Source organism: Lepus europaeus, chromosome 15, assembly GCF_033115175.1.
Source record: "Lepus europaeus isolate LE1 chromosome 15, mLepTim1.pri, whole genome shotgun sequence".
Lineage (NCBI taxonomy): Eukaryota > Metazoa > Chordata > Mammalia > Lagomorpha > Leporidae > Lepus > Lepus europaeus.
The window spans coordinates 54137897-54164156 of record NC_084841.1 but is presented as its reverse complement, the minus strand read 5'-3'; the positions used below and the strand labels follow the sequence as shown (position 1 = coordinate 54164156).

General features: G+C 45.8%; 1 protein-coding gene across 4 annotated transcripts in view; it reads right to left on the bottom strand.

The window, feature by feature from the left end:
• The window catches only part of MAST4 (microtubule associated serine/threonine kinase family member 4), a 634279-nt gene that overhangs the window by 437895 nt on the left and 170124 nt on the right, over nt 1-26260 (bottom strand). For all 4 annotated transcript variants that reach the window (XM_062212152.1, XM_062212154.1, XM_062212153.1 and 1 more), the window contains exon 2: nt 20248-20401. In XM_062212152.1, coding sequence (XP_062068136.1) covers nt 20248-20401 — 154 coding nt within the window. The remainder of the gene's footprint in view (nt 1-20247; nt 20402-26260) is intronic.

Here is a 26260-nt window from a genome sequence, read left to right as displayed (position 1 = left end):
AGGCCCAGCAGAAATGCCCTATTCCACTTTTTGGAATATTATCCCCAGCATTCTATGCTGGATGGACAGAAGGCACACGTCCACCATGCAGAAGTCAAGCTGCCAGACAAACCACGAGGCTGTGCCTACAGCAGAATCTCAAGCTACCACTGAGTTTTACATCAAAAGTAACTTTTGGTAGGGCTGGCGCTGGAGTACAGAGGGTTAAGCCTCCCCTTTATGCCATCATCCTGTAGCAGAGCACTGACTCCAGTTCCAGCTGCTCTGCTTCCAGTCCGGCTCCCTGCTAACACACCTGGGAAAGCACTGGAAGATGACCCACATTCTTGGGTCCCTGCTACTCATGTAGGAGACCCGGATGGAGCTCCTGGATTCTGGTCTTGCAACCATTTGGGGAATGAACTGGTAGACAAAAGATTCTCTCTCTCTCTCTCTCTCTCTCTCTCTGCCTTTCAAATAAACTCTTTAAAAAAAAAAATAACTTTTGGTGTGATAATACGACAAAGTGATTCAGAGATCAGACTTTTCTCACCCTTACTGACAGATAACCACCCGGTTATTCGTGCCATTTTATGAGAAAAGAGCAAAAAAGGTCAACTCTCAATATACATTACAACAGAAACAGTTGAAAGTCATTCTTAGGGAGAACTCTATCTCGTCTTTCCTTTCTTTTGCTTTCCTTTCACTTGTTCTTAAAGAAGCAATGTTTCTTCTTACCCACCAAGACTACCACTCTCAAATTCTGCTAGGTCACATTCTACTAGGGGTAGATGCTATGATCAAATAAGTTAACGCACATGACAGGGCTGGTAAGCTGTGGTGTTTGCATTATTACAAGGATACAACTGCCTTCCGCGGTCCCAACACCCAGCAAACTCTCCCATTCTGGGCTGAGACCCAGACCTGGCCACTCCCTGCTGCACCCAGACCACCAAGGCACTTCCCCTTCAGGTGGTCACTGCCTGCATTTAAAATTCTAATCCAAAAATAAATAATGGTTTAGCCCTAAGCTCCAGCTGCATAGACCAAAGGCTAATGTGACAACCTAAAATTGATTTTTAAAGAAGTATTAAATAGAGCCTACTCTAATGAGAACACGGTAACAAGAATGTGACACCAAGCAGCGTGCCTTGGAATGAATGTCTGTGAGAGTGGGGACGCCCGAGTCGCTGGCGGCGTCTAAGCGACGCTGGGCAGAGGTCAGAGCTAACATCTGCGATCTGGCCTCCCTCCATCCGCGTATTGAAATATAATTCAGTAGAATGAATTGCTAGACATGTCTAAACCCCCTGGGAAATGACAGATATTGATGAATGCTGCTGGCAAGATATATGGAAGGAAAAGGCAAATAAATAGAACCATTTTTTCTCCCCAGTCATTTCGTAGTTATGTGGAGCAGCTGTTAAAGTACTTGTCAGCTCTCCCCCCCACCACCCCCATTCTCTTCCTCCTCCTCCTTCCTCTCCCTCTGTCTCCCCCATGGCTCCCTAATACCTCCTCCTAGCCCAGTCCCTCCCCTACTATAGAATAACCATTCAGGGATTAAGTCCCGCCCTCTCCCCCCCACCCATTGCCTTCTCAAAGCAGTGAGCACCATCCTGCCCCAAATCCCACTGCACCTCCATGTGCTCACTGCCCCTCCGGATCTGAAAATCCCCCTGAATTTCTAAACTCAGGAAAGCAACCTGTTGACTTCAAGTCCTCCACCATTTGACCCCACTCATGGGCTTTGAGGTTCAAACCCTAGATTCAAACTTTGACCAGCGAAAGCTGTATGACTTCGATCAGGCCTCTTAAACTTCTAAGCCTCGGTTTCCCCTAGACACCCCATAACATGGAGATGATATCAAGCTCATGATGAGACTGTGAGGATGAATGTAGAGTATAATTCAAGAGCCTGCCAAACCATGCAGAGAAGAGAAGGCCCGGAGGGAACAGTGTCCTCCAAACACCTCTATTTTCCATGGCTTAATCAGCTCTTCCTAGCAAGAGATCTCATCCTTGGAGTCACCCTCGATGGGATCAAATTCTCTCCAGCACTGGGCACTTTGGAGATGGCAAGATTTCATTCCAGTCACCAAGCAGACTCGGGAATACAGGGTGGGAAGCAGTCAGACAGAGACATGGGTCCTGGTTCAAAACCTGGTAGCCAGGGAGCCCTGCAAAAATTACCCTTCCAAGCTTCCATTTCCTTGCCTGCGGTGACAACAAAGGCAGGTAATACACACCAAGTGCCTGGCCCAGTGCTGCAGCCACAGCCCCCAGCTAGCACAACACCCCACACATGGAGCTCACCAGATTTTCACAATCACCTATTTATGTCAGTGCACCATAATTCTCCATTCTGTCTCTCATTTATATTTCTCCTGAGGATCACATTTTCCCATTATTGTTTAGTTCCACATTGCCTAGACAAATATTCAAATTTGGTTCAACTCTTTCATAACGACAACAATAATGAAAAAGACTCAGGCCACAAATGAGATATGGAGGACGTCATGCTTTAATCTCTTGGCTTTGATTTTCTCTTCTAAAAAAATCTCCTAAGAAGTCCACCATCTCCACAACATAATGATTTTTTCAAGGTAAGCCAATTAACCTCCACACACTAGAGGACAACTTATACTTGGCATGTTACTTTTTGGAAAAATCAGGATTCCTACACAGTAACACCTGTGCATACAGCAAGATGCTTTGATTGACACACCCCAATGTCACTGTCAGCCCTGAGAAAGTAACCACTTCTGACAACTGCCCTACATCTAACTGGTTATGACAAAGGCCAGACAGGAGTTACAGACCAGAAACTTTATAAGAGAAACAAAAAAGAACAAAAGTGGCTATAAAAGAAATAAATGCCTTGTCACCAGTTAAGCAAACCTTTCCATATAGGTCCAAATTTCTTAACACATTCCCTGTTTTTACAAGAAAACTGCAATATACAACTTAAGGTACATAATCTTGCATCCCCACATATTTTTCTTTGGGACAGATTTTAATTCCTAATGGATTTCAAATCCTTGCTCCTCAATAACCAGGCCTATGTACGTGTCCTACAGAATGTAAAACACATCGCCTTAAAAAATGCTTGTGGGGGCCAGCCCGGTGGCGCAGTATGTTAACCCTCTGCCTGCGGCGCAGAGCATCCCATATGGGTGCCAGTTCTAGTCCCGGCTGATCCTCTTCCCGTCCAGTTCTCTGCTGTGGCCTGGGATAGCAGTGAAGGATGGTCCGGGTCCCTGGGCCCCTGCACCCTCATGGGAGACCAGGAGGAAGCTCCTGGCTCCAGGCTTCCGATGGGACAGCTCCGGCTGTTGCAGCCAATTGGGGAGTGAAGCAATGGAAGGAAGACCTTTCTCTCTGTGTCTCTCTCTCTTTCACTGTCTGTAACTCTACCTGTCAAATAAATAAATAAAATAAAATGCTTGTGAATGTTGGTCAGTGAGCAGGCAAGAAATCAAGAACACAGTCGTGTAATATTCCTTCATAATCAGTAGACATCTCGTCCAGCAGTTCCCAATGGCAAGAGGTTGAAGGCTCTCATCTCTGGGTGACAGGTCTCAGCCAAGGACTGTGGAACCTGCTCTCCCCTCTGTCTTAGTAGGCAAGATAGGTTAAGCCTCTCCTCCCTGGCTTAAAAGTAAGAGGATGGCAGCATCCATTGCTGTTCTCCAAACTGCAACCCTATTGCCTAAATGAAATCCTAACAAATTGCCAAGTACTTCCCAAAATGTAACAATGTCCTTGTATTTTAAGAGAAAAACCAACGCCCAAGACTACAGTCCTGATAGACTCGGCACTGCCTGAAAATCGATGGCAGATGCGGGGCTGGAAGTCAGCCTTTCCTTTTCTGCACTGTTGCGTCCCGCTGACCACCTCTGAAAGCTCAGATGAGGGAACCGCAGGGTCGGGGCTCAGGGTTGACAGCGGTCCCACTGAGCGACAATTCAAGAAACAAAGCAGTCTGCATCAAGGTTCCTGACAGCCAAGACGTCAACAGAGTGGTTTACCCAGCTCTCATTAGCTAACAAAAGAAAGAATTCAAATTTAAATGTATTAGACTGGCTTAATCCCTTCTTCTTTCTTCTGTTTCTGAGGTTTTAATAAAAGGGCCTTGACATTGACAACTGTTACTGTCCTTCAGATGAACTTGGGGCAAAAAAGCAGGAGGCACGGGACACTAAATAAAAACCCAGGTGTCATACAATGGACATAAAAGAGCACAGAAGGAACCTCCACTTAACATATGCACATGCCTCTCCTTCCTCCGCTAACCTTAAGCAAAATCCCTCCTAAAGCCATATTTGGTGCAACATTAGTAATGTACAGCAGCCTCAATCTCAGTCACTTAGCACTACTACAACAAAATAACTGAGCCTGGGTAATTTATGAAGAACAGAAATTTAATTCTCACAGCTCTGGAGGCCAAGACCAGGACCCAGGTTTTGCTATCAGGTCTGGTGCGGGATTTTTTGCTGCACCCTCAGGGAGCAGAGAGCAAAAAACTAAAAGAACTAACATTATGTGTCCCCTCCTTTTTTTTTTTTTTTTTTGACAGGCAGAGTGGACAGTGAGAGAGAGAGACAGATATAAAGGTCTTCCTTTGCCGTTGGTTCACCCCCCAAATGGCTGCTGCGGCCGGTGCACCACGCTGATCCAAAGCCAGGAGCCAGGTGTCTCCCATGCAGGTGCAGGGCCCAAGCACTTGGACCATCCTCCACTGCCCTCCCAGGCCACAGCAGAGAGCTGGACTGGAAGAGGAGTAACTGGGACTAGAACCCGGGGTGCCCGCGCTGCAGGTGGAGGATTAGCCTATTGAGCCATGCGCTGGCCTCAATGCCATTAACAAGGCAACATCAACCCCCCAACCTAAGTATCTGTTAATACTACCCCACTGACAACACCTGAACCATCACAGGATTCCACCTGTGTTCTTATTCCGAAGGAAGGAAACAGACATGGAAATGGCATTGTTCTTGCTTTCCCAAGTATTTCCCCCCGTGAGCAAGTCAGCAATGAGTTAAAACACCAAGGAGGGAACTGACTGTCCAGCTCTCCCTGCAGGCTCAGGTCTGACGCAGGTGGCTCAGACAGCCCTGTCAAAGAACAGAGGAATTATCTGGCTAGGCAGACACGAGAAAATAAATGTAGCCTTGACAATATGCGTTGATTAAGTACTTGAATGACAATGGAACATGACAATGACAAATGCAGGCTACCACCACCAGAGTCATTAATATATCAGAAACACTAATTTTTATAAATCTTTAAACTTCCCAGTTGGTGGCATTTGCATTTCTTTGCCTACTCTTTCTCCTGGGGAGCTGACAAAGTCAGAATCATTTTCAGTTTCCATCTAGGAAGTTAAAAAAACTTCTGTGTTCCCAGTGCCTTTGATTGGCCACTGAAAATGAGTTTCAAGGAAGAGATGGATGGCAGGGTGGGCTCCATTTAGAGGATAATCACAGCGCACCCACTGGAGGAGCTGGGCTCCTGCAGCTGCAGTGGGAAAGGATGTGTGTGTGCAAGGGGCAGAGGGGGTGGGGAGCAAGGTCTAGGGAGTGAGAGAAAATGAAGGAAAACCATTTTCTACTAATATTTCCCTCCCTCTCACCTTGGTAACTAAAATTCTTTACCATTCAAGCTCAAAGGAATCTTGAGAGTAGAGGCTCCAGTCAACCCAGGATGCAATTGAAAACATGCGGCAAAGGCACAGGTACTTAGAGGTTGACGTGGTACTCAGTCTGGGCCTTGGACCCCCACTTCCTATCTGTCCCCTTACACCCTGAAACAGGACGTTGGGATGCACTCTCCTCCGAGTCACTTCACCTGCCTTCTAACTTGAAATGCCACTGCATCTAATTCAGGCAGGCCGTTCGGATCCACGGCTCCCCTCATGGCTACTGCTCGGCACCCCGTTCCTGCGCCTCTGTTCCACGTGCACTGTGTAGATGCACTATACTTGATTAAGCAAATGTCATCAGAAGAGACAGGTACCTACGTCCACCTGTGGACCTGGGTTCCTGTGCAGCAGGCAATGGCACCAGCACAAGCTTCCTGCCTTCCCTTGATCTCCTCCTCCCAGTAACTCAAGGACTCTTAGGTGCAAGATTTAACAGCTCACATTAATGTTCTGCTACTCCAATTAATATTCCATGCTCTGCACTGGAATGCAAGGGTACCTCAAAAAAATTTCATGGGAAAATGGAGTTCAAAGTTCATGTGAGCACAAAAATTTTTAAATCTACACTGTTTTATCTTGACATGCATTTTTTTCATGAACTTTTTAAAGATTTTATGTATTTATTTGAGAGGTAGAGTTAGAGATAGTGAGAAGCAGAGAGAGAGAGAGAGGTCTTCCGTCTGTTGGCTCACTCCCCAAATGGCCACAACAGCCAGAGCTACTCTAATCCAAAGCCAGGAGCCAGGAGCTTCTTCCGGGGCTCCCACACAGGTGCAGGGGCCCAAGGACATGGGCCTTCCTCTACTGCTTTCCCAGGCCACAGCAGAAATCTGGATTGGAAGAGGAACAGCGCCCATATGTGAGAATTAACCTAGTGTGCCAGGGAGCTGGGCCCCTCAGGAACTTTTTGAACACTCTTTGTATGAATGGATTTCACAAATTCCTGCATCCAAGAACTTTTCTTTTAGTCTGATTTTCCACAAACTTCTTGAAGCACCCTGGTATAATCAATTTTGTGGCTCCCTGTATATTCTAAGACTCACAGGGAGCTAAAATAACACCATCTCTTTGAGGCTACTCACAGAAGGAACTGAGAGGAAAAGCATAGTATCGTCCTGATTCTCAGAACCAAGAAGCGCACGGTGCACAAAGTACCAGAAAACCGTGCCCAGCGGCGCCCAGGCCTCAGCTCATTCTATCAGGATGAACCAGGCTTGTGGGAAAGCGCCGCACCAAACAGAAAACACCACCAACCACCAAGAGTATAGAACAAAACCGAACAGGATTACATCTCTTCAGACAAAGTCCACGCCTTGCTAAAATGCTAAACAAGAAGCCAGAAACAGATTCCCTGCTCTACAGGGAATTTTAAGAACAAATGTCACCAATTGGAATTTTTAATATATGGCCTCAAGAATTTATCTTTTTTTCCTCAGGAAGGACAAAGTCTGTTACAGAAAGACTCACTAGGACATAAGAAAAGGACAGGTGGAAGAGAAGCAAGCCCCTCCCTTGTGTTCTGTGGATCCTAATGTTTGATACATTGGTAGCTTGTTAACTTTCTTCATCAGCCTAGTTAGTATAGAATCTCCTTCTAGAAATACATCTAAGCACACTTCTAAAATCATGCAGCAATTTTTACATGGGAGCAGGCATTCAGCATACTGACGAAGGTACCATGTCCCAGACTGGAGTACCTGGATTCCATTCCCAGCTCCAACTCCTGACTCCAGCTTCCTGCGAAGGCAGACCCTGGGAAGGAGGTCATGATGAGTGACCCGGTCCTGCCATCCACGTGGGAGATCTGTACTGAGTCTCTTGCTTCCAGCTTCAGCGGCGGCACAGACACAGCTGCTGTGGGCATTGGGGGAGTCAACCAGTGGATGCAATCTTCTCCCCTCCATCACTCTCTCCAAAAGCGGAAAAACTGAAAACCAGACCTTCTAGGGTGTTCTTTGCAGAGTTTCAGCTACTGACTGTGGTTTACCGCCTTCAAAACTCCCAGGGGCTGCCAAGGCAGCCTACTTACCTTACAGGTACCCTTCGTTTAGCTGTGGCTGTTCCTGTAATTTCTACATCAACAATCTATAAATGCTATGTCTACTGTGACTTAAGGGTCCAACCCACCTTTTGCACCACGAAAGGAGGCACACTCCAAGAAAATGGAAAAACTAGGCCTTTGGTAGAACCTGTCATCCTAACAAACACCCAGGCCAAGCTGGAAGCCCTTCAACCCCTTTGAGGTGCAGAACCGTGAGGCAGACCGCTAACAAGCCAGGTTCTCACGGGCACATCCAAGCCAACAGCTCCAGCCCTCATCTGCAGCCTGGTTAGGAAACAAGTGCATCAGACGCTTCAAGTCCTCATTAGCCACCTTCCTTAATTAACTCTCCCCTCATGCCTGACTGGTCACCTCTTGTGAAGGCTTCCTTGGTACCCAACGCCTGAGAGAACAATCTGGGCTTCCACAAGGGCTCTGCTGCTCGGCCATGAGTGAGGGGTGGCTTTGGCATTGTCTAAGCAGCGGGTGCCCCCGGGGCCGCACTGTGTGGGTGCGTCGCAGGAGGCACAGACTCCGGGTTAGATCATCTGTGTGCAAGACGTGCTGTGCAGGAGGCTTCCGGACTGAGAGCCGCTGGGAGGCAGCGCCTGCCAGAGGAACCAGCCGGCAGCTGCGTGTCCCATTAAGTCTCGGTCTCGGGGGAGCCCTCTCCTCTGACAAGGAGAAACTTCCAGAAACACGCTGGCATATTCAGCTCCTATTTACAGCACCCAGATCGTGGGCAGCAGCTCCAGGCTATAAAGTGACACAGTGAGGACAGTGACAGCAGTGGAGACACTGCATGGTTTTAAAGGCTTCTTAAAAGCGCATGCTCCCCGCAGGAGGAGGAAGCTAACAATTGCTTCTATACTGCTTTGGTGACTCAAAAAAAACAAGCAGAGACATCCTCCAGCTTCGTAAAATGTTGCTGGTGAGCTGCTCAGTCTTACAAGCTCTAAACACAGAACAGCACGCTGACGTCAAAGAATCCCCGCTCTGCGTTGTGTGTCCTCAGCAGAGAGACTTGCTAAGCAGTAAGAAATCGTAAAACACACAGAAGCAGGACATCGTTAAGTCAGTACAACCCTAAGTGGGAATTATTTGTGATCTGGACTTGCGTTTTCCTCTTGGCCAAGAGCCCAGAACCCAAGTCCAGAGAGGATAAGAAAGCACCATCTCTAAGAATCGTAAATATCTTTCCCCTAAAGAGTTCCAAAATGTGCAAAATTTCACAATATTAATCTTTCCTTCCCCCTTTAGGGACTGGTGAAGTCAAATGCAGCCCACCCACTGCTTGCCGTCCACCCAACCTTCCCCCACCCAAGCCCCTGCGTCCTGTCCTCTCTCCAGGCTTCCACTAGCTCTGCGCAACTCCAGAAAAAAATTCCACTTGGGCACCCAGACTTCCTCCTGTGCAAGTCGGCTCCACCCTCCCCACCACTCTAGAAAGGCGTTTGGCCAGGCCTCTCGTGGTGTTCTACGGAACCAATATTCCCAGTGCACACATTTCCCTGGCGCCTTCATCTTTTCCCCAAGCATGCGCATGGGCTTCACTTTCAGTTCCTCCCAGCAGACTTGCAGAGCCTGTCGCTGCTTCCCAGAAATCCTGCTATGCTGTGAGCTCCCCTTCCTATCTCCCGAGTAGCCCCAGCACCCCCACTGCAGTCTCTCACCTAGGAAAAGGGAAGCCACCAAATCTATTCAACTACCTATGTGTTTTATAAAGAGCGACTGTGTTAAAAATCAGTGGTATGGAAAGAGGACATTTTCAAAATTAACCTTCTTCCTTTGAGATAATTATAGATGTATATGCACTTGTAAGAAATACTACAGAGAGATCCCAAGTTTTCCCCAATGGTAATGACATCTTGAAAAACTATAGTACAGTTCCACGACACTGCATCGTAATGTCACAATTACAGCAGAGTATCTTGCCTATGCTGGCACTGAGTCAACACCAACAACATTCGTCCTCACAAGGATCCTCATATAGCCTCCTAATAGCCGTTTCCGTTCCCTCTTACCTCACTCCCCTCTGTAGGGTCTACCATCAATTTGCATGTTAAAGCAAAGAATGGTTTCGGGGATTATGTTATTTTCCCCTTCCCTCTTTAAGTAAAATTCACTCTGAAATGTCTTTCAAAATTTTTCAGAGTCCAGTGTTGTGGCACAGGGGGTTAAGCTACCACCTGCTGCACTGGCATCCCATATTGAAACAGGGGTTCAAGTCTGCTCCACTTCCAATCCAGCTATCTGCTAATGCACCTGGGAAAGCAGCAGAAGATGGGCCAAACACTGGGCCTCTGTAACCCACCTGAGAGAACCAGATGGAGTTCTTGGCTCCTGGCTTTGGCCTGGCCCAGCCCCAACCATTGCAACCATTTGGGGAGAGAAGCAGCAGATAGATCTCTTTCTCCCTGTCTCTCTCTCTCTGTCAACCTGCCTTTCAAATAAGTGAAATAGATCTTTAAAAAATTGTTTTCAGGGGACAGTGCTGTGGCGTAGCAGGTAAAGCCACCACCTGTAGTGTCAGCATCCTTTATAAGTGCCAGTTTGAGGCCAGCGCCGTGGCTCACTTGGCTAATCCTCTGCCTGCAACACTGGCACCCTGGGTTCTAGTCCCGGGTGCTCCTCTTCCAGTCCAGCTCTCTGCTGTGGCCTGGGAAGGCCGTGGAGAATGGCCCAAATTCTTGGGCCCTGCACCCGCATGGGAGACCAGGAGGAAGCACCTGGCTCCTGGCTTCAGATCAGTGCAGCGTGCTGGGCGCAGCTTGCCAGCTGTGGCGGCCATTTGGGGGGTGAACCAATGGAAGGAAGACCTTTCTCTCTAACTCTGCCTGTCAAAAAAAATAAGTGCCAGTTCAAGTCCTGGCTGCTCCACTTCTGATCCAGCTCTCTGCTATGGCCTGGGAAAGCAGTGGAAGATGGCCCAAGTGCTTGAGCCCCTGCACCCATGTGGGAGACCTGGAAGAGGCTCGTGGCTTTGCATCAGCCCAGCTCCGGCAGTTGCAGCCATTTGGGAGAGTGAACCAACGGATGGAAGAACGAACTCTCTTTGCCCTCTGCCTCTCTGTAACTCTGACTTTCAAATAAATAAGTAAATAAATCTTTAAAAAATTTTTTTCAGTTGTTATGCCAAATTGATTTCCACAGTCCAAGAAAGAAAGTCTCAACTTTTTTTTTTTTTTTGCTCAAATTAGAATCCCATGATCCTAACAATTTTAGAAAGTCTGGTATGCATTATCTACAAAGCTCATTTCTTGTATCTCAAGTTAGAACATAAATAAATAAATCTTTAAAGAAAGAGTTACACAGAGAGAGGAGAGGCAGAGAAAGAGAGAGAGCAGTCTTCCATCTGCTGGTTCACTCCCCAGTTGGTCACAATGGCTGGAGCTGCGCCGATCCAAAGCCAGGAGCCAAGAGCTTCTTCCAGGTCTCCCACACGGGTGCAGGGGCCCAAGGACTTGGGCCATCTTCTACTGCTTTCCCAGGCCGTAGCAGAGAACTGGATCAAAGTGGAGCAGCTGGATATCGAACTGGTGCCCCTATGGGATTCCAGCGCTTCAGACCAGGGCGTTAACCCTGGCACCACAGTGCCGGCCCCAGAACATATATTAATTCCTCTTCGACATTCCAAAGAATCTCTACCTTTTGGAACATAGCTCTCTTCCTGAGGAACAGAAGCAGTTGGCAATTACGGCTGCATCAGATGCGCCACTGTGCAGTGGACAGGACTGGTACATCCATCTGTACAGCAAGAAGCCAGGATGCAAACCCCTGACATCCTGCCCCTCCCTCTGCAGCCTGCTCACTGTGAGCTGTCAGTGGATGACCACCTATCCACCCGCAGACTCAGGCTCTGTAGAATGCTCCTCTTCCTCATCAGGGAGCCCCAAAGCCCAGCCACTGCTCACAGGATGCTTCTAGGTACCTACTTAGCAAGCAGGGGGCTGTGAAGCCAGAAAGTATTCCTTCAAAAATAAACCAAATCTAGGCAGTGATAGGCCTGGTATGCTCTGGGCCTATTGTTTAAATGCCAGCCCTGCACAAAAGGCATTGGTTGTTATTTCCCCATCCCCCACTTTAATATCCTTAGTAATTTAGGGAAGAAAACATCAATATTTCAATCCTAGGTGAAATTGTGGGCTTTGTTTTTCTTTTCTTTATAGTGGCCTGTCTTTTCTAAATTGCCTACATTAACACATATTACTTTTATAATTTATAAATAAGTTAATTAAAATTTTTTTACAATAAAAATTGATTTTCTTTAAAAAAAAGAAGCTAATTATAATAGACTAAATTACTGAGCCCATTCTTCTCTCTCTTCTGATAGCATTAGATTGATTTTGTTGGGCACACATTACAGAATGTACTTCACAAACCTAGATGGGATATGTCAATCACTTGATGTGGTCTCTTGATGCAAATTATGAGGCTGCTGCTGGCCCACCATGGCATACCATTTTACAGTATTTCTTTTTTTAACAAATAGAAGGAATATACTCTAAAAAGTATGCTAAACAGAACAGTACAAGGGTACTCTGAAAGGTATATAATCAGGGGCAGTCAAATTTGGCCGAGAGATTAAAATGTCAGTTAGGAAACCCTTTGTGGCACAGAGGTTAAGCCACCACCTGCAACCCCACCACCCCATATGAGTACTCATTGGAGTCCTAGTCCTTCCACTTCTGATCTAGCTCCCTGCTAATGCAGCTGGGAAAGTGGCAACAGATGACCCAAGTCCTTGGGCCTCTGCTCACACCTGGGACACCCAGATGGAGTTCCAGGCTCCAGGTTTCCACCAGCCCTTACAGCCTTTCCTCAGCCATTACAGCCATTTGGAGAGTGAACCAGCAGATGGAAGATCTCTTTCTCCCTCTCTCTCTGCCTTTCAAATAATTGAATAAAGGGGAGGGGAGGGGAGGAATGGAAAGAAGTGGGACCCATGCAAATTACTTTGAATGAAAGCTCATTGTTGCTTTCAAATAGATTGAGTCGCTAGCTCCCACCCTTGGCCTAGCAAAAGCCAGGCAAGCCACTGTGGGCATCTGGGGAGTGAAAGAGTAGATGGGAGCTATTTCCCTACCTTTCAAATAAAGAAATGATGTTTAAAATACATAACCAGTAAGAGCCATTTGTTATAAGTATTATATACTAGATGGCATTGTATGTACTATTCTTTTATTCGAGTGGAAACACAGTAGATTCCTTCACATTATTAAATAAAAGTTTAAAAAAAAAACAAATGTGAATTTTGAAAGTACAGCTTGTGGATTATAACCTCCTGCCCATCTCCTACTCCCTCTCCCATCCCATTCTTAAGATTCATTTTCAATTATCTTTATATACAGAAGATCAACTTAGTATATACTAAGTAAGGGTTTCAACAGACTGTACCCACACAGACAGAGTATAGAGTACTGTTTGAATACTAGTTTTACCGTTAATTCACATAGTACAACACAATAAGGACAGAGATCCTACATGGGGAGCAAGTGCACAGTGACTCCTGTTGTTGATTTAACAATTGACATTCTTATTTATGACATCAGTAATCACCCGAGGCTCTTGTCATCAGCTGCCAAGGCTATGGAAGCCTTTTGAGTCCACAAACTCGGACCTTATTTATACAAGGCTACAGTCAAAGTGGAAGTTCTCTCCTCCCTTCAGAGAAAGGTACCTCCTTCTTTGATGGCCCATTCTTTCTGCTGGGATCTCACTCACAGTGATCTTACATTTAGGTCTTTTTTTTTTTTTTCTTTTTTCGGCAGAGTGTCTTGGCTTTCCATGCCTGCGAAATTCTCATTGGCTTTTTAGCCAGATCCGAATGCCTTAAGGGCCGATTCTGAGGCCAGAGTGCTGTTTAGGGCATCTGCCATTCCCTGAGTCTGCTAATAATAACTGATAGAATTTAAAAGGAGAGAATGATCCAACATGGGAAGCAGGATTCCTTGACAACTCACGAGTAACTCATCATCCTACTATGTCATGATGGCTACAGTGTCACTAGATGACCCTCTCAGTTCCATTATAATCTCATGGGATCACCATTGTATATGTGGCCCTCATTATGCAGCACGTGGCTGAACATGCACCCTGATCACGGTGCCAAGGGGGATGAGTGTGTTTCTATCCCTCATCTCAGGGCCTGCCCAACTGGCTTACATTGGCCAACACGAAGTTAGCAGACGAGACACCTGCCAAGGCCTGTGCAGGTAGACTTCCTCTTTTATGTTCCTGACTTCTACCAGGAGAAGATGACACCTCGGGAAGCCGCTGGTCAAAAGAAGAAAGCAAAACAGGGAGCAGATCTAGGGGCTGACACTGTGGTGTAGCAGGTTAAACCTCTGCTTGTAACACTAGCATCTGACAAGGGTGCCAGTTCAAGACCCAGCTGCTCCATTTCCAACCCAGCTACCTGCTAATACACCTGTGAAAGCAGCGGAAGATGGCCCAAGTGCTTGAACTCTGCACCCACATGGGAGACCCAGAAGCAACTCCAGGCTCTTGGCTTCCGCCTGTCATGGCCCTGGCTATTATGGCCATTTGGGGAGTAAACCAGCAGATGGAAGACCTTTCTCTCTCTCTTCTCTCTGTAATTGTGCCTTTCAAATAAATTTTTAAAACATTTTAAGAAAAGGTGATCAAAACCAAAAATACATCTGGATCTAAGCCCAGAGAAGCCCAGACTGGATCTAAAAACCCCAGCTGACCCACAGCTAACTGAACAATAAACACTTCTTATTGTCTGCCACTTGGATTTTTGTGCTGTTACCAACAGGCAGATTACCTGTCAAAGTCAAAACAGAGATGAATCTCCAGCAGAGGAATTTAACTTGGGAACAACAAAGAACACGGCTAGGAATGGGGATTTGGTATAGCGGTTAAGAAACTACTTGAACCTACATCCTATGTCAGAGTGCCTGGATTCAAATCCCCACTCTGCTCCAGATTCCACTGTCCTGCTAATGCACCCCCTTGAATGGCAGGAGATGATGGCTCCAGTAGTTAGATCCCTGCAAGCCATCTTGGAGGCTTAGATTGAGGTCCTTGCTCCTGGCTTCCATCTGGAACAGCCCCAAATGTTACAGGTATTTGGGGAGTGAACCAGCAGAAGAGAGATACCTCTTTGCCCCTACCTTTCAAATAACTAATTTTTTAAAAAAAGGATATAATTGCAATCCATGACAGATAGGCCATGGTATGTCCAGAGGACAAAGGAAAGCTTGGGTGCCTAATTAGGACAGAGGAATCTCTGGAAGTGACTTTGAATGAAAGCTCATTGGCACTTTGGTGCTTGAGGGAGCTGCCAAGCTGTGACTGGTGAGTAGCAGCAGGCACTACATGAAGCTAGGGTTATAATTGGTAGTTCCATCATCAGTTGTCTTAAAGATACAGCAGAATGTTTGGTGGGATTCATTCAGAGAAACAGCTCCCACAGCAAGAAAAAAAAAAAAAAGTGTTTTCCTTTCTTTCCCATGGCCTTTCCACTCCATTTTATTGGAGTATAACAAGAATGATGACTCTTTTTGCTTTTTTAAAAAATTATTTATGTACTTGAAAGTCAGAGTTACACAGAGAGGGGAGGAGAGAGAGACAGTGAGAGAGAGAGAGAGAGAGAGAGAGAGAGAGAGAGAGAGAGATCTTTCATCCGCTGGTCCACCCCAGAGTTGGCGTCAACAGATCCAAATTAAAGCTTTGCTGATCCAAAGCCAGGAGCCAGGAGCTTCACTCTGGGTCTCCACACAGGTGCAGGGACCCAAGGACTTGGGCCATCTTCTACTGCTTTCCCAGGCCATAGCAGAGAGCTGGATCAGAAGTGGAGCAGCTAAGACTTGAACCGGCACCCATATGGGATGCTGGCACTGCAGGCGGCAGCTTTACCTGCTGTGCCACAGCGCCAGCCCCTAGGAATGATTCTATTTTGTGCAATGAATCACCACACACCAAATGCCATAAACAAAGTAAAACTCAGGGGCAAGAACTGTCTTGTGGACTGAACTGCAGGGTATAAAAGCAGTCACAGCATCTTCCTGTGTCCATTTATAAAAGGAGCCTACTCAACCATTATCCCAATTTCTAAAAATTCCTTACAAGTCAGCTGTTTCCCCATCTTCTTAAATATACAATAATGTAATTAAAATTAGACTCTGATGAGACATGAGATGCTATGAGACACTGAATATGGGATTTCATAAAAATCTATCATGAGCCTCTATCAGTGGTAAACATACTTTTTAAACAACAGGACTTTTAATGCCTTTAATTGTTTTCGTTTTATGTAGGTAACATGTTAATCAATATTCTTTTGTCAGATATTTAAATGATACACAATTTACTACAAATGGTGCTGCTCTGAACAATACCAGAGTTAGCTCTCGCCACATATGCATGATATTTCCTTGTAATGAGTTCTAACAAACGGAATTCACAGTTTAACAAATGTGTGCATTTTAAGCTTTGCAATATTTATTTGGCTTATTCTAATTTTTTAAATAATTAATTTATTTGAAAGGCAGAGAGAGAGAGAGAGAGAAACAATCAGAGAGGGAGAAACAGGAAGAATCTTCCATCTGCTGGTTCACTCCCCCAATGACCGCAGTGGCTGGGGCTAGGCCAGGAAGAAGTTGAGAACTCTATCCCAGTCTCCTATGTGAGTTGCACAGGCCCAAGCAATCAGGCAGTCTTCTGCTATACCTGCATGGGACATCTGGATGGGTTCCAGGCTGCTGGCTTTGGCCTGGCCCGCCCCACATATTATGGCCATTTGGGGAGTGAATCAACAGATGGAAGCTTGCTCGCTCGCTCTCTCCCTCCCTCCCTCTCTCTCTCTCCCCCTCCTTGTAACTCTGCCTTTCAAGTAAATAAATAAATCTTAAAAAAAAAAAAAAAGTGGGTGGAGGGTGGAGACGCAGCAGAGCAATGGAGACCTGAACTGGAGCGCCCAGTGTGAGACGCCAGAGTGGGGAGCAGCAGCTTAACCCGCTGTGCCACAATGCTAGCCCCTCTACTTTACTTTGGTAATTAACAGGCCAGGAGCCCACAAACTGAGTCCACCCCCAGATACCAACTGAATTTTAAAATAACCGTTTTTTTTTTTTTTAATTTCCCACTTAGAATCCACTCCAATGAACCTGCTGGTATTCAGAGTTTATTTAAGATGTCCTGGTGACTGCTATGCTAGCGATGGGGTAGCGGCTGTGAGCCTGCACTCCAGAGCGACAGGGCCTGGCGCCTCCAAATCCTGACTCTGTTCTTCCTGAGCACCACGACCTTGTTGCCAGTTACTCCACCTTCCTGTGCCTCAGTGTCCTCACCTGTGAAGTGGGAATAAAAGTGACTCCCTCAGAGGCAGAGATGTTGTGAGGATTGAGTATGTCGGTAAATCTAATTCCCCCAGAACAGTGTCTGCTACATAGTAAACTGGTGTTAGCTGTCCTTCTTGTTACCATCTTTAATGTTAGCACATAGATCTTCCTTTCAAAATGCTAAAAGTTTAGTTAACCTTGGGGCTGGCGCTGTGATGAAGCCCATAAAGCTGCCACCTGCAGCGCTGGCATCCCATATGGGTACCAATTTGAGTCCCGGATGCTCCACTTCCAATCCAGCTCTCTGCTGTGGCCTGGGAAAGCAGTAGAAGATGGCCCAAGTCCTTGGGCCCCTGCACCCATGTGGGAGACCTGGAAGAAGCAACTGGCTCCTGGCTTTGGAACAACACAGCTCCAGTCATTGCAGCCAGTTGGGGTGATCCAGTAGATGGAAGACCTCTCTGTCTCTACCTCTCTCTCTCTCTGCCTCTCCTTCTCTATGTAACTCTTTCAAGTAAATAAATAAATCTTTAAAAAACAAAAGTTTAGTTAACCTGATCAAGAATAACTGGGTGACAAAATTTTCAATTTATTAACCAAGCCTCCTCGAAACCTTTGTTTTCAGGAAGGTGGAACAATTATCCAAGAAAAGATGCTTGGATTAAAACAAAATAAAGCAACAGGAAGGAAGGAGGCTGCTCTCTAAAGATCAGGCCTACGTTTCTGATGGAACAACCAGTTTGACGTAATTATTTAGTTTAGCAGTGGGGTATGCCCCAAGGTGAGCTCTCGTGTGATGATTTACAGTTGTCTAAAATGAGTAAAAACCATTTTTTTTTAAAGATCAGAGATGACAGTCTTCTTTCTGCTCTGATATCTGAAACTAGCCTGCCTCAACCACAGTGCCTAACACAAGAAGAAATCCAGTGAGTGAGGGCACTGCGCCCGTTTACATGAGCCCCCTACCATCTCTAACCGCCCCAGACCCAATGGCTTCTGTGCATAATACTAATAGCTGCACATCAGTAAGCGAAGTGCTTTGCATATATTATTCTCTTAAATCCTAGGCTAAGCCATCCAGAGGGCTAATTAACAAAGTTTTCTCATTTTCTAATACATCTTCCAAAGAACAGTTTTCAAAAACATGGTAACGCTCAATGGGTTTTTAAAAATCTCTTCTAAGGACTATTAAACGTTTTTAAAGTTATCTGATGGAAGATTCAATTACAAAATATAAAATGGATAGCAACTTAATTGTATAAGGATAGAAGTGATAGAGCTGTTACAATTTTAAAATGAAAATTCAGTCCACTTTTTTTTCTAAACTTAAAGGCCAAATGTAATATTTCAGCTCATATTAAGAGCTATGCCCATGCATTATTTTAAAGCTTTGAATAAATTACTTTGGTAAGAAATGGAGAGAAAAACTATCACCTCTCTTATTTTTTGAAAATGGTTTACCAAGCTGGCCGCGGCGGCCATTGGAGGGTGAACCAACAGCAAAGGAAGACCTTTCTCTCTGTCTCTCTCTCTCACTGTCCACTCTGCCTGTCAAAAAAAAAAAAAATGGTTTATCAAAACAAATACCTAGGGGCCAGCACTGTGGTGCAGCAGGTTAAAGCCCAGGTCTGTAAGTGCCAGCATCCCATATGGGTGCCAGTTGAATCCTGGCTGCTCTATTCCAATCCAGCTCTCTGCTATGGCCTGGGAAAGCAAAAGATGGCCCAAATGCTTGGGCCCCTGCACTCATGTGGGAGACCCTGAAGAAGCTCCTGGCTTTGGATCAGCCCAGGTCCAGCCGTTGCAGCCACCGGGGAGTGAACCAGCAGATGAAAGACCTTTCTCTCTCTCTCTCTGCCTGTAACCTCTGTAACTCTGCCTTTTGAATAAATAAATATTTAAAAATATATATTTCCAAGGTGAAATTAATTAATAAACAAGGCGCTCAGTCTTTTAACCTTTAAGATTTCATTTCTGTGCTTATAACATTAAGGTTAGACTAAATATCGGCGTGATCTTTAAAAAGCAAACAAATTGCTTCTATAAAAGGAAATTGACAAGAAGGCCCTAGCAAACATCAGAAGCATATCGGTGAAACTCAAGTGAAACATTGGCCTTAAACTTCATGAACGGCCACAGTTTTTGACAAATTTCTTCCTTCCCCTTGTTCTGAGGTCACTTTTCCCTCCATTCCAGCCACGTGCCATGCTGGGTCAAATGTTGCAGACTCCACTGACCGCGCAGCAAAAGCATTTTCGTTCCCAGAAATTTCATTGCCAAGAAGTCATAATCGGTCTGTCTCAAATGAAATATGAGCAATTCAATGGATCATCCAGATCATTTACAAACTGGCAGACAAGACTGGTGTATGTGGAGAAAACTTTGTTGTAGGGTTTAAAAAAAAAAAAAAAGAAAGAAAGAAAGAAAGAAAGTTCCTTCCAAATAGTTACATTGTGGGAGAAAAGCAAACTCTCAGAGGAGATAATAGAAGCTCAGCTTTAAGGATTTAAGTTTAATAACATGACATTGTAAATGGCTAGTTATCTTTTAAGAAACCAAGCTTTACTTAGTTTCATTAATTCTCAAGTCATTAAAAGCTACTTCTGGGTTTTCTGGGTTTAAACATTGTTTTAATTAATTTTAACGAATTAGGTGAAAGATTTGAATAGATCCTTGACAGAAGGTGTCCATGGAGCTCATGAAAGAAAAAATGTTTTAAATTACATGATCATCAAGGAAATGCCAGTGAAAACCACAATGCCATACAAGCACACACCATTAAAGTGTGGCTAAGATTACAGACAGCAGGGACGTGGAACAATTGGCTTGCTCATCCATGCCTGGCGGGAACATAAACGGATCCACTCTGAACCTGGCAGTTTCGCATCACGTTAAACACATACTCCGGCCGCACACACCTGGATGGATCTTGAAGACCTACTGAGAGAAAGAGGCCTGCCACAGATGAACATGGAGGATGTGACCCCATGAATGTAAAACTCCTAGGAAGATACACGCCACCTCCAGCGACACGGGGACCATTTATTGTCTGCAAATTATATTTTACTACAGTTTCTTCAAGAAATCCTTCATGCAATTGCTTTCTGGACTGGATGAGGTTTGAATAAACGGTTCGCAGAGAGGCGGGTTCTGAGCCACGCAGGGCCGGGGAAGGGGAACGGCTCCTCCCCTTGGAGAAGCTGCCGGGGACTCACCGGTGAGGGCTCCCCCCAGGCTCCCCCGCCGCAGCTGCCGGCCATCCTCGCTCAGCTGCCTTTTATACTTCAGGGACTTTCCAGGGCCGGAAGCCACATCTGGGTTGCTGCATTTCCGAAACGGCATGGGTGGCGGGGACAGTATGTGGTCAAGCTGCAGAGAGAAAGGACAGAGGAGCATCACTCTCTGTGCGACACAACCCGAGAGCAAGGGCCAACCACTCCCATGTTCCTCCTCTCTCTTTTCCCAGATCCTCTTCTCCCAACCCAAGGTGGCTAGTTTAGAGGATTCGGGATTTCATTGTTGTGTCTTCCACCTGCCAGGCCACCCACACCAGACCGCCATAAAATCAAGTGCGTAGATTGTGACCGCTATTGTTTAATGTAACAGAAATGATCGGAATGCAGGGAACAAAGGGAAAGGACTGTGTCACGGAATTTTTTAATCAGCTGTACATGTATGTGTGTGTCTTGGGGCAGGTGTTTGGCCGAGCAGTTACGACGCCACTTGGGACACCCGAGTCACTGGATTCAAGTCTTGACTCCGCTCCCTATCCAAGCTTCTTGCTAATGCAGATCCCAGGGGGCAGCGGTTGGGTCCCTCTCACCCCTGTAGGAGACCTGGGTAGAATAATCAGCTCCTAGATTCAGTGTGGCCCATCCCTGGCTATTGAGGGCATGTAGGAAGTGAACCAGCAGATGGAAAATCCATTCATTTTCATTTTCTCTCTCTCTCTCTCAGATGAAATATGCCTTTCTGTGGACCACGGTTGCTGCCCCAAACTGCAGACTACTGCTCTATGGAGAAGCAAAAGTAACTTCTTTAGTCTGTCACAAAAGAAAACTCACACACTGCTCACACATACACATCCAGGAGAGAAATTTCCAAGCACCCTAGCCCTTAATGGAAATCGATAGCTCCTTACATCACTTTACAGCTCTTTAAAAGAATATCTGTCACAAGAATCAGAGAAACTGAAGTCACTTCAAGAGACAGCTTTCTACAAAAGAATCCCTTGTGTCACAACACTTATTTCAAGATCTGTTCTGCTTTTTATAAGAAAACCTTTCATGCCTGAATGTTGTCATACCTTCTAAAATGTTCACCTTCAAGCAAACACATATGCATATGGTCTAGATAGGACAAAAATACTCATCTGTGGATATATATACACATATACATATATATACACACGTATATGCATATGTATATATACATACATATATTTGTATGTGTGTATATATATATATATATATATCCAGATAGTCATGAATGAAAAAAAGCACAAACATACTCAGATATTTATGGAAATTATTACTTTCACAGAAAAGGATCAACTTCATAGAAATTTAAAAAACAAAGATGCGGCTCAAAGCCAGACATTTCCGGAGATGCTTAGCTGAGGTTTGTTTTGTTTTCATGGGAGAACAGGAGGTCATTGAGTTATACCTGTCTGAATCCTTTCAGGATAAGACTATCCTGGACATATTTATAGAAAGAAGAGTTCGGGGCCGGTGCTGTGGCCCAACGGGTTAAAGCCCCAGCCTGCAGTGCTAGCATCCCATATGGGCACTGGTTTGAGTCCCGGCTGCTCCATTTCCAATCTAGCTTTCTGCTGTGGTCTGGGAAAGCAGTAGAAGATGGCCCAAGTCCTTGGGCCCCTGCACCCATGTGGGAGACCCGGAGGAAGCTCCTAGCTCCTAGCTTCAGGTCTGCATAGCTCCGACCGTTGCAGCCAACTGGGGGAGTGAACCAGCGGATGAAAGACCTCTCTCTCTGTCTCTGCCTCTCCTTCTCTCTCTGTGTAACTCTGACTTTGAGATAAATTGTTTATATATATAAAAAAAAAAAAGCGTTCAGGGGACTATGTCATTCATCCACTTGTCTGTCTCTACAGCGTATTCAAAATCATTGCACAGGAGCAGGCATTTAGCCTAACCGTTCACATACCCGTGCTCCATATCAGAGCACCTGGATTCAAGTCTTGGCTCTGATTCCCATCCAATTCCATGTTCCTGCTAATGCAGACCTTGGGAGGCAAGCGGTGATGGCTCAAGTATTTGGGTTCCTGCCACACAGGCGAGAGACCTGGACTGACTTCCCAGCTCCCAGCTTGCGCCCTCACCCAGCCCTGGCCGTGGCAGGCATTTGGAAAATGAATCAGTGCTTAGGAGCTGTGTGTGTGTGTGTGACTGTCTCTCTGCATCTCAAACACATAAAGAAAAAGAGAAAAATCCCATTTAAAAGATTTTAAACACCACAAAAGCATTGCAAAGAAAAAGAAACTCGGCCATGTCTGCGAACAGCCCCTCCCCAGGGCAGCTGACACAAAACAGACTTGGCTGGCTCCGCTGCTGCCTGCTGTCCACTTCTCCCAAGTTCACCAGCACCCGCGGGTGATGTGGAACAGCGGATTTCCAGCACTTCCCGGTCAAAGCCATCACACGTCAGTACTCTCCTGTGTCACTGGCAGCCAGCATTCTAGAGAGAGGCCCTTGAAGGACCAGCAGTCCCTGCACTCCACGATCAGTCAGGTCAGGAGGAAAAGGGATTCCGGAGTGCACTTTTCAAAGGCACAGCTTCCAAATAAGGAGTGGGACTTAGTGGCAGGTGTCTGTCGAGGCTCATTATATCCGTGTCCTACTCAGGAGGGCCTGCAAAGGGGGATTTTTGGCCTCAGACACACAGCCCCCTAAATCTCTCAGAGGATGAACTGTAGCCAGGAAAGCCACTCTGCGTCAGCTATCAGAAAATTCACAGCCCGTTCAGTACTCAATTGTGGTCAGACCATCACACAAGGCAGACGCCATGTCTGCCTCTCTCTCGGCTCCATGTTATGCCATCACTCCAATGATGTCCAATGATTTTTTTTTCTGTGCTCCCCCCCCCCATTTTTTTTTAAAGAAATGTCAGAAGGAAATTTGCAAGTATGAGAAAGTTGAATGAACAGCATAATGAATGCCCACATCCCCTTTCCAAGGGTCAAGTTTTAACCTTTTTTTTTTTTTAATTTTTGACAGGCAGAGTGGACAGTGAGAGAGAGAGACAGAGAGAAAGGTCTTCCTTTGCCATTGGTTCACCCTCCAATGGCCGCTGTGGCCGGCGCACCGCGCTGATCCAATGGCAGGAGCCAGGTGCTTCTCCTGGTCTCCCATGCGGGTGCAGGGCTCAAGCACTTGGGCCATCCTCCACTGCACTCCCTGGCCACAGCAGAGAGCTGGCCTGGAAGAGGGGCAACCGGGACAGGATCGGTGCCCCGACCGGGACTAGAACCCAGTGTGCTGGCGCCGCAAGGCGGAGGATTAGCCTAGTGAGCCGCAGCGCCGGCCTAAAGTTTTAACCTTTCTGTCACACTGCTTTTGCTTTCTCTCCTGCTCCGCACACACGCACTTGTGCCCACATGCACCTGTGCACACACGCGTGAGTGGGAGTTGGCAGCACCATGGATCTTTGCCCCTAAATATTCCAACATGCTTCTTCTAAGGACAGGAACGGTCTCCTTAGATTCTCCTATCCTGTATGCCACACGTTCTGTGTGACTGAGGTGAAGTGTAAATATTAGCACCAATGTAAAATAAGGCTCTAGCATGTGGACTTCAAACGAAAAATAGGAACACTTGCAGCCACGAGGTGGCAGTGTGCCACAGTCGGTGAAACTGTCCTTCCTGGTAAATGCAGACAGCATGGCTGACCGCCTCTCACACCAGTCAGGCGAGGCAAGGTCCATTCTACTCAGTTATTTTCTCTTAATTACTACTGGCAGCTGCATAAAATACAAATATTTACTGTTTAAGGTTCATCAGCTTCTCTACTTATTTTTCATTCAGCTTGAAGAATTACAATTAATTACTCTGGGGAGGATGGTTATATCACCAATGAATAGAGGGTAAGAAAATAAGCAGAAGAAAGAAGATAATTCCTAAATAGGGATTATGTGGCTTCCTTACATATTTCCAACAAAGTCATAAAAAGCGTCAAACAAATGTGGAAGAAAGAGAAGGAAATCATGGGGGGCGGGGCAAGTGAAGAAAATCTATTTCATCACCTACACAACACCACAAGCTATTAGCCCATAAGCCTTGGTTTTCATCAGAATCACAACCCCAAGAGGGGTACATTATTTAAAATCTGGGAAAATTGAGGCAGTGAACTGTGAGGGCTGCAAACGTTTCAAACACAATATGAGTAGCAACACCTATAAGCATCATGCAATGTTCCAAGATCCTATTTCCTCCTTCCTATCAAATCACACTCCCAATAGGGCTCTCTCTAAATAGATCATTTTTCCAAATTTGCTGTGTTGTCAGTGGCTTTACCATTTTTTCTACAATTAGTCAAAGTTTCTCAAAACGGTCTGCTGGAGCCTTGCAATTTATTTTCCATTTTTTTGTCCTGACTCAAACACTCACAATCTCTTTAATCACACCCTAGTGCTTAGCGTAGACATCAAATATGACACAGTGGACATTGCCCTTTAAATGATTTCAATTTAATGTTTGCCAACTTTTCCAAACTCCCAACTCTTATGACAATAAGAAGTTTAACTAAAGAGACGCTCTCTGGAAACTATCACTGGAGCCCAAAGGCATATAAGCCTGGGCTTGTTACCCCTGCTTCAGACAATGATAATTTCCTGTAGGTAGATAGTAAGCATCAAATCCTACTCCCCTGTCACCTAGCACTCTGTTAGCCACAAAGTACCCTGGATGGAAACAGACTCTCCAGAAATATGTCTTTGTTTCATTCACCAGCAGCAAAGATTGATTCCTGGTGATTGCATTTGCTCAAAATCTACGTCACTTTTCAACAGGCTCCTTTCGTTCCAAGAAGAGGTGTGCTTGCACTTTACTGAGCTTGGAAGTCGGCCAGCCAGAGGCGTAGCAGGCCACTGACATGTGTGGAATATACAACTGCTCTTGCTAGCAGGCTATCCCAAGAACCATGTCAGCAACCTCAGGAACAAAAGATACACAAACAAGATAAATCTAGTACAGATTTGGGGGAAAAGTTTCCAAAATTACCAGTTCTACAGAGGCATTGATCATGCATAATGCAAAGGATAGAATTTTACAGCTAAATTTCCTATGTTCATCGTCCCCACCTTTTGGGTGCTGTCTTGAAATGATCAGACTGCAAAAAAGAGAAGAATCCTCCAGGATTACATTGTGGTTTCCGCCATCAAAGATGATGAATGAAAAGCTAAGGTAAAAGCAAATGATTTACAAGGCTCCATCTGGTTTGGTTTAATCGGGCACCGCCCCCATCACTGTCACCGTCTCCACACAGACCACCGCCCGCCCTCCCTCCACATCAAACAGACGTATTGCAACTGTCTATGAACACCAAACCTTCAGTCCACTCAACTGACCATTTTCTGCTACCTGGTTTCTAGACAGGGTCAAGTCCAAGTCCTTGAGTTCTCAAATTCAGCTTCTAAAAATTACCAATACTCGTATGACTAGGAAAAAAAAAAGAGTTTTCTAATTTCAATAAGTGGCAACTCCTTTTATCTAGCTACTCAGGTCACTCACCTCCCAGTTATTCTTAACTCCTCTTTCTCTCTTGCTATCCAGCCAGCAAATTCTCCAGCTCAACCTCCCAGCACACACAAGCATCCAGCACTCCCGAGGTCACCTCTCCTGGCCTTGGCCCTCCATCCAGATCTCTACTGCAGCAGCCTCTAGCTAAGTCTCAGTCCCGGAGCCAGTGGCCCCTGCAACATCAGCCGGATGCCCAGCTCCTCCACGGGAGTCCTCTCCTAGCTCCCCCTTCACCCAGGACAAAATCCAAAGCCTTGGCCGTGACCTACAACTTCCCACCTCTTCTCACATCTCTGGTTCCATCTTGGTCTTTTGGCCACTTCCAATGCCAGCATCTTCCCACCAGAGATGTTACAGTCACTATTTCTTCTACCTGGGACACTCACACTCTCCAGATTTTAGTATCATGTTCCCTTATCCTCCACGTCTCTATTCCATAATTGGCCAAGTAAAGTAGTAAGTCACTTTATTC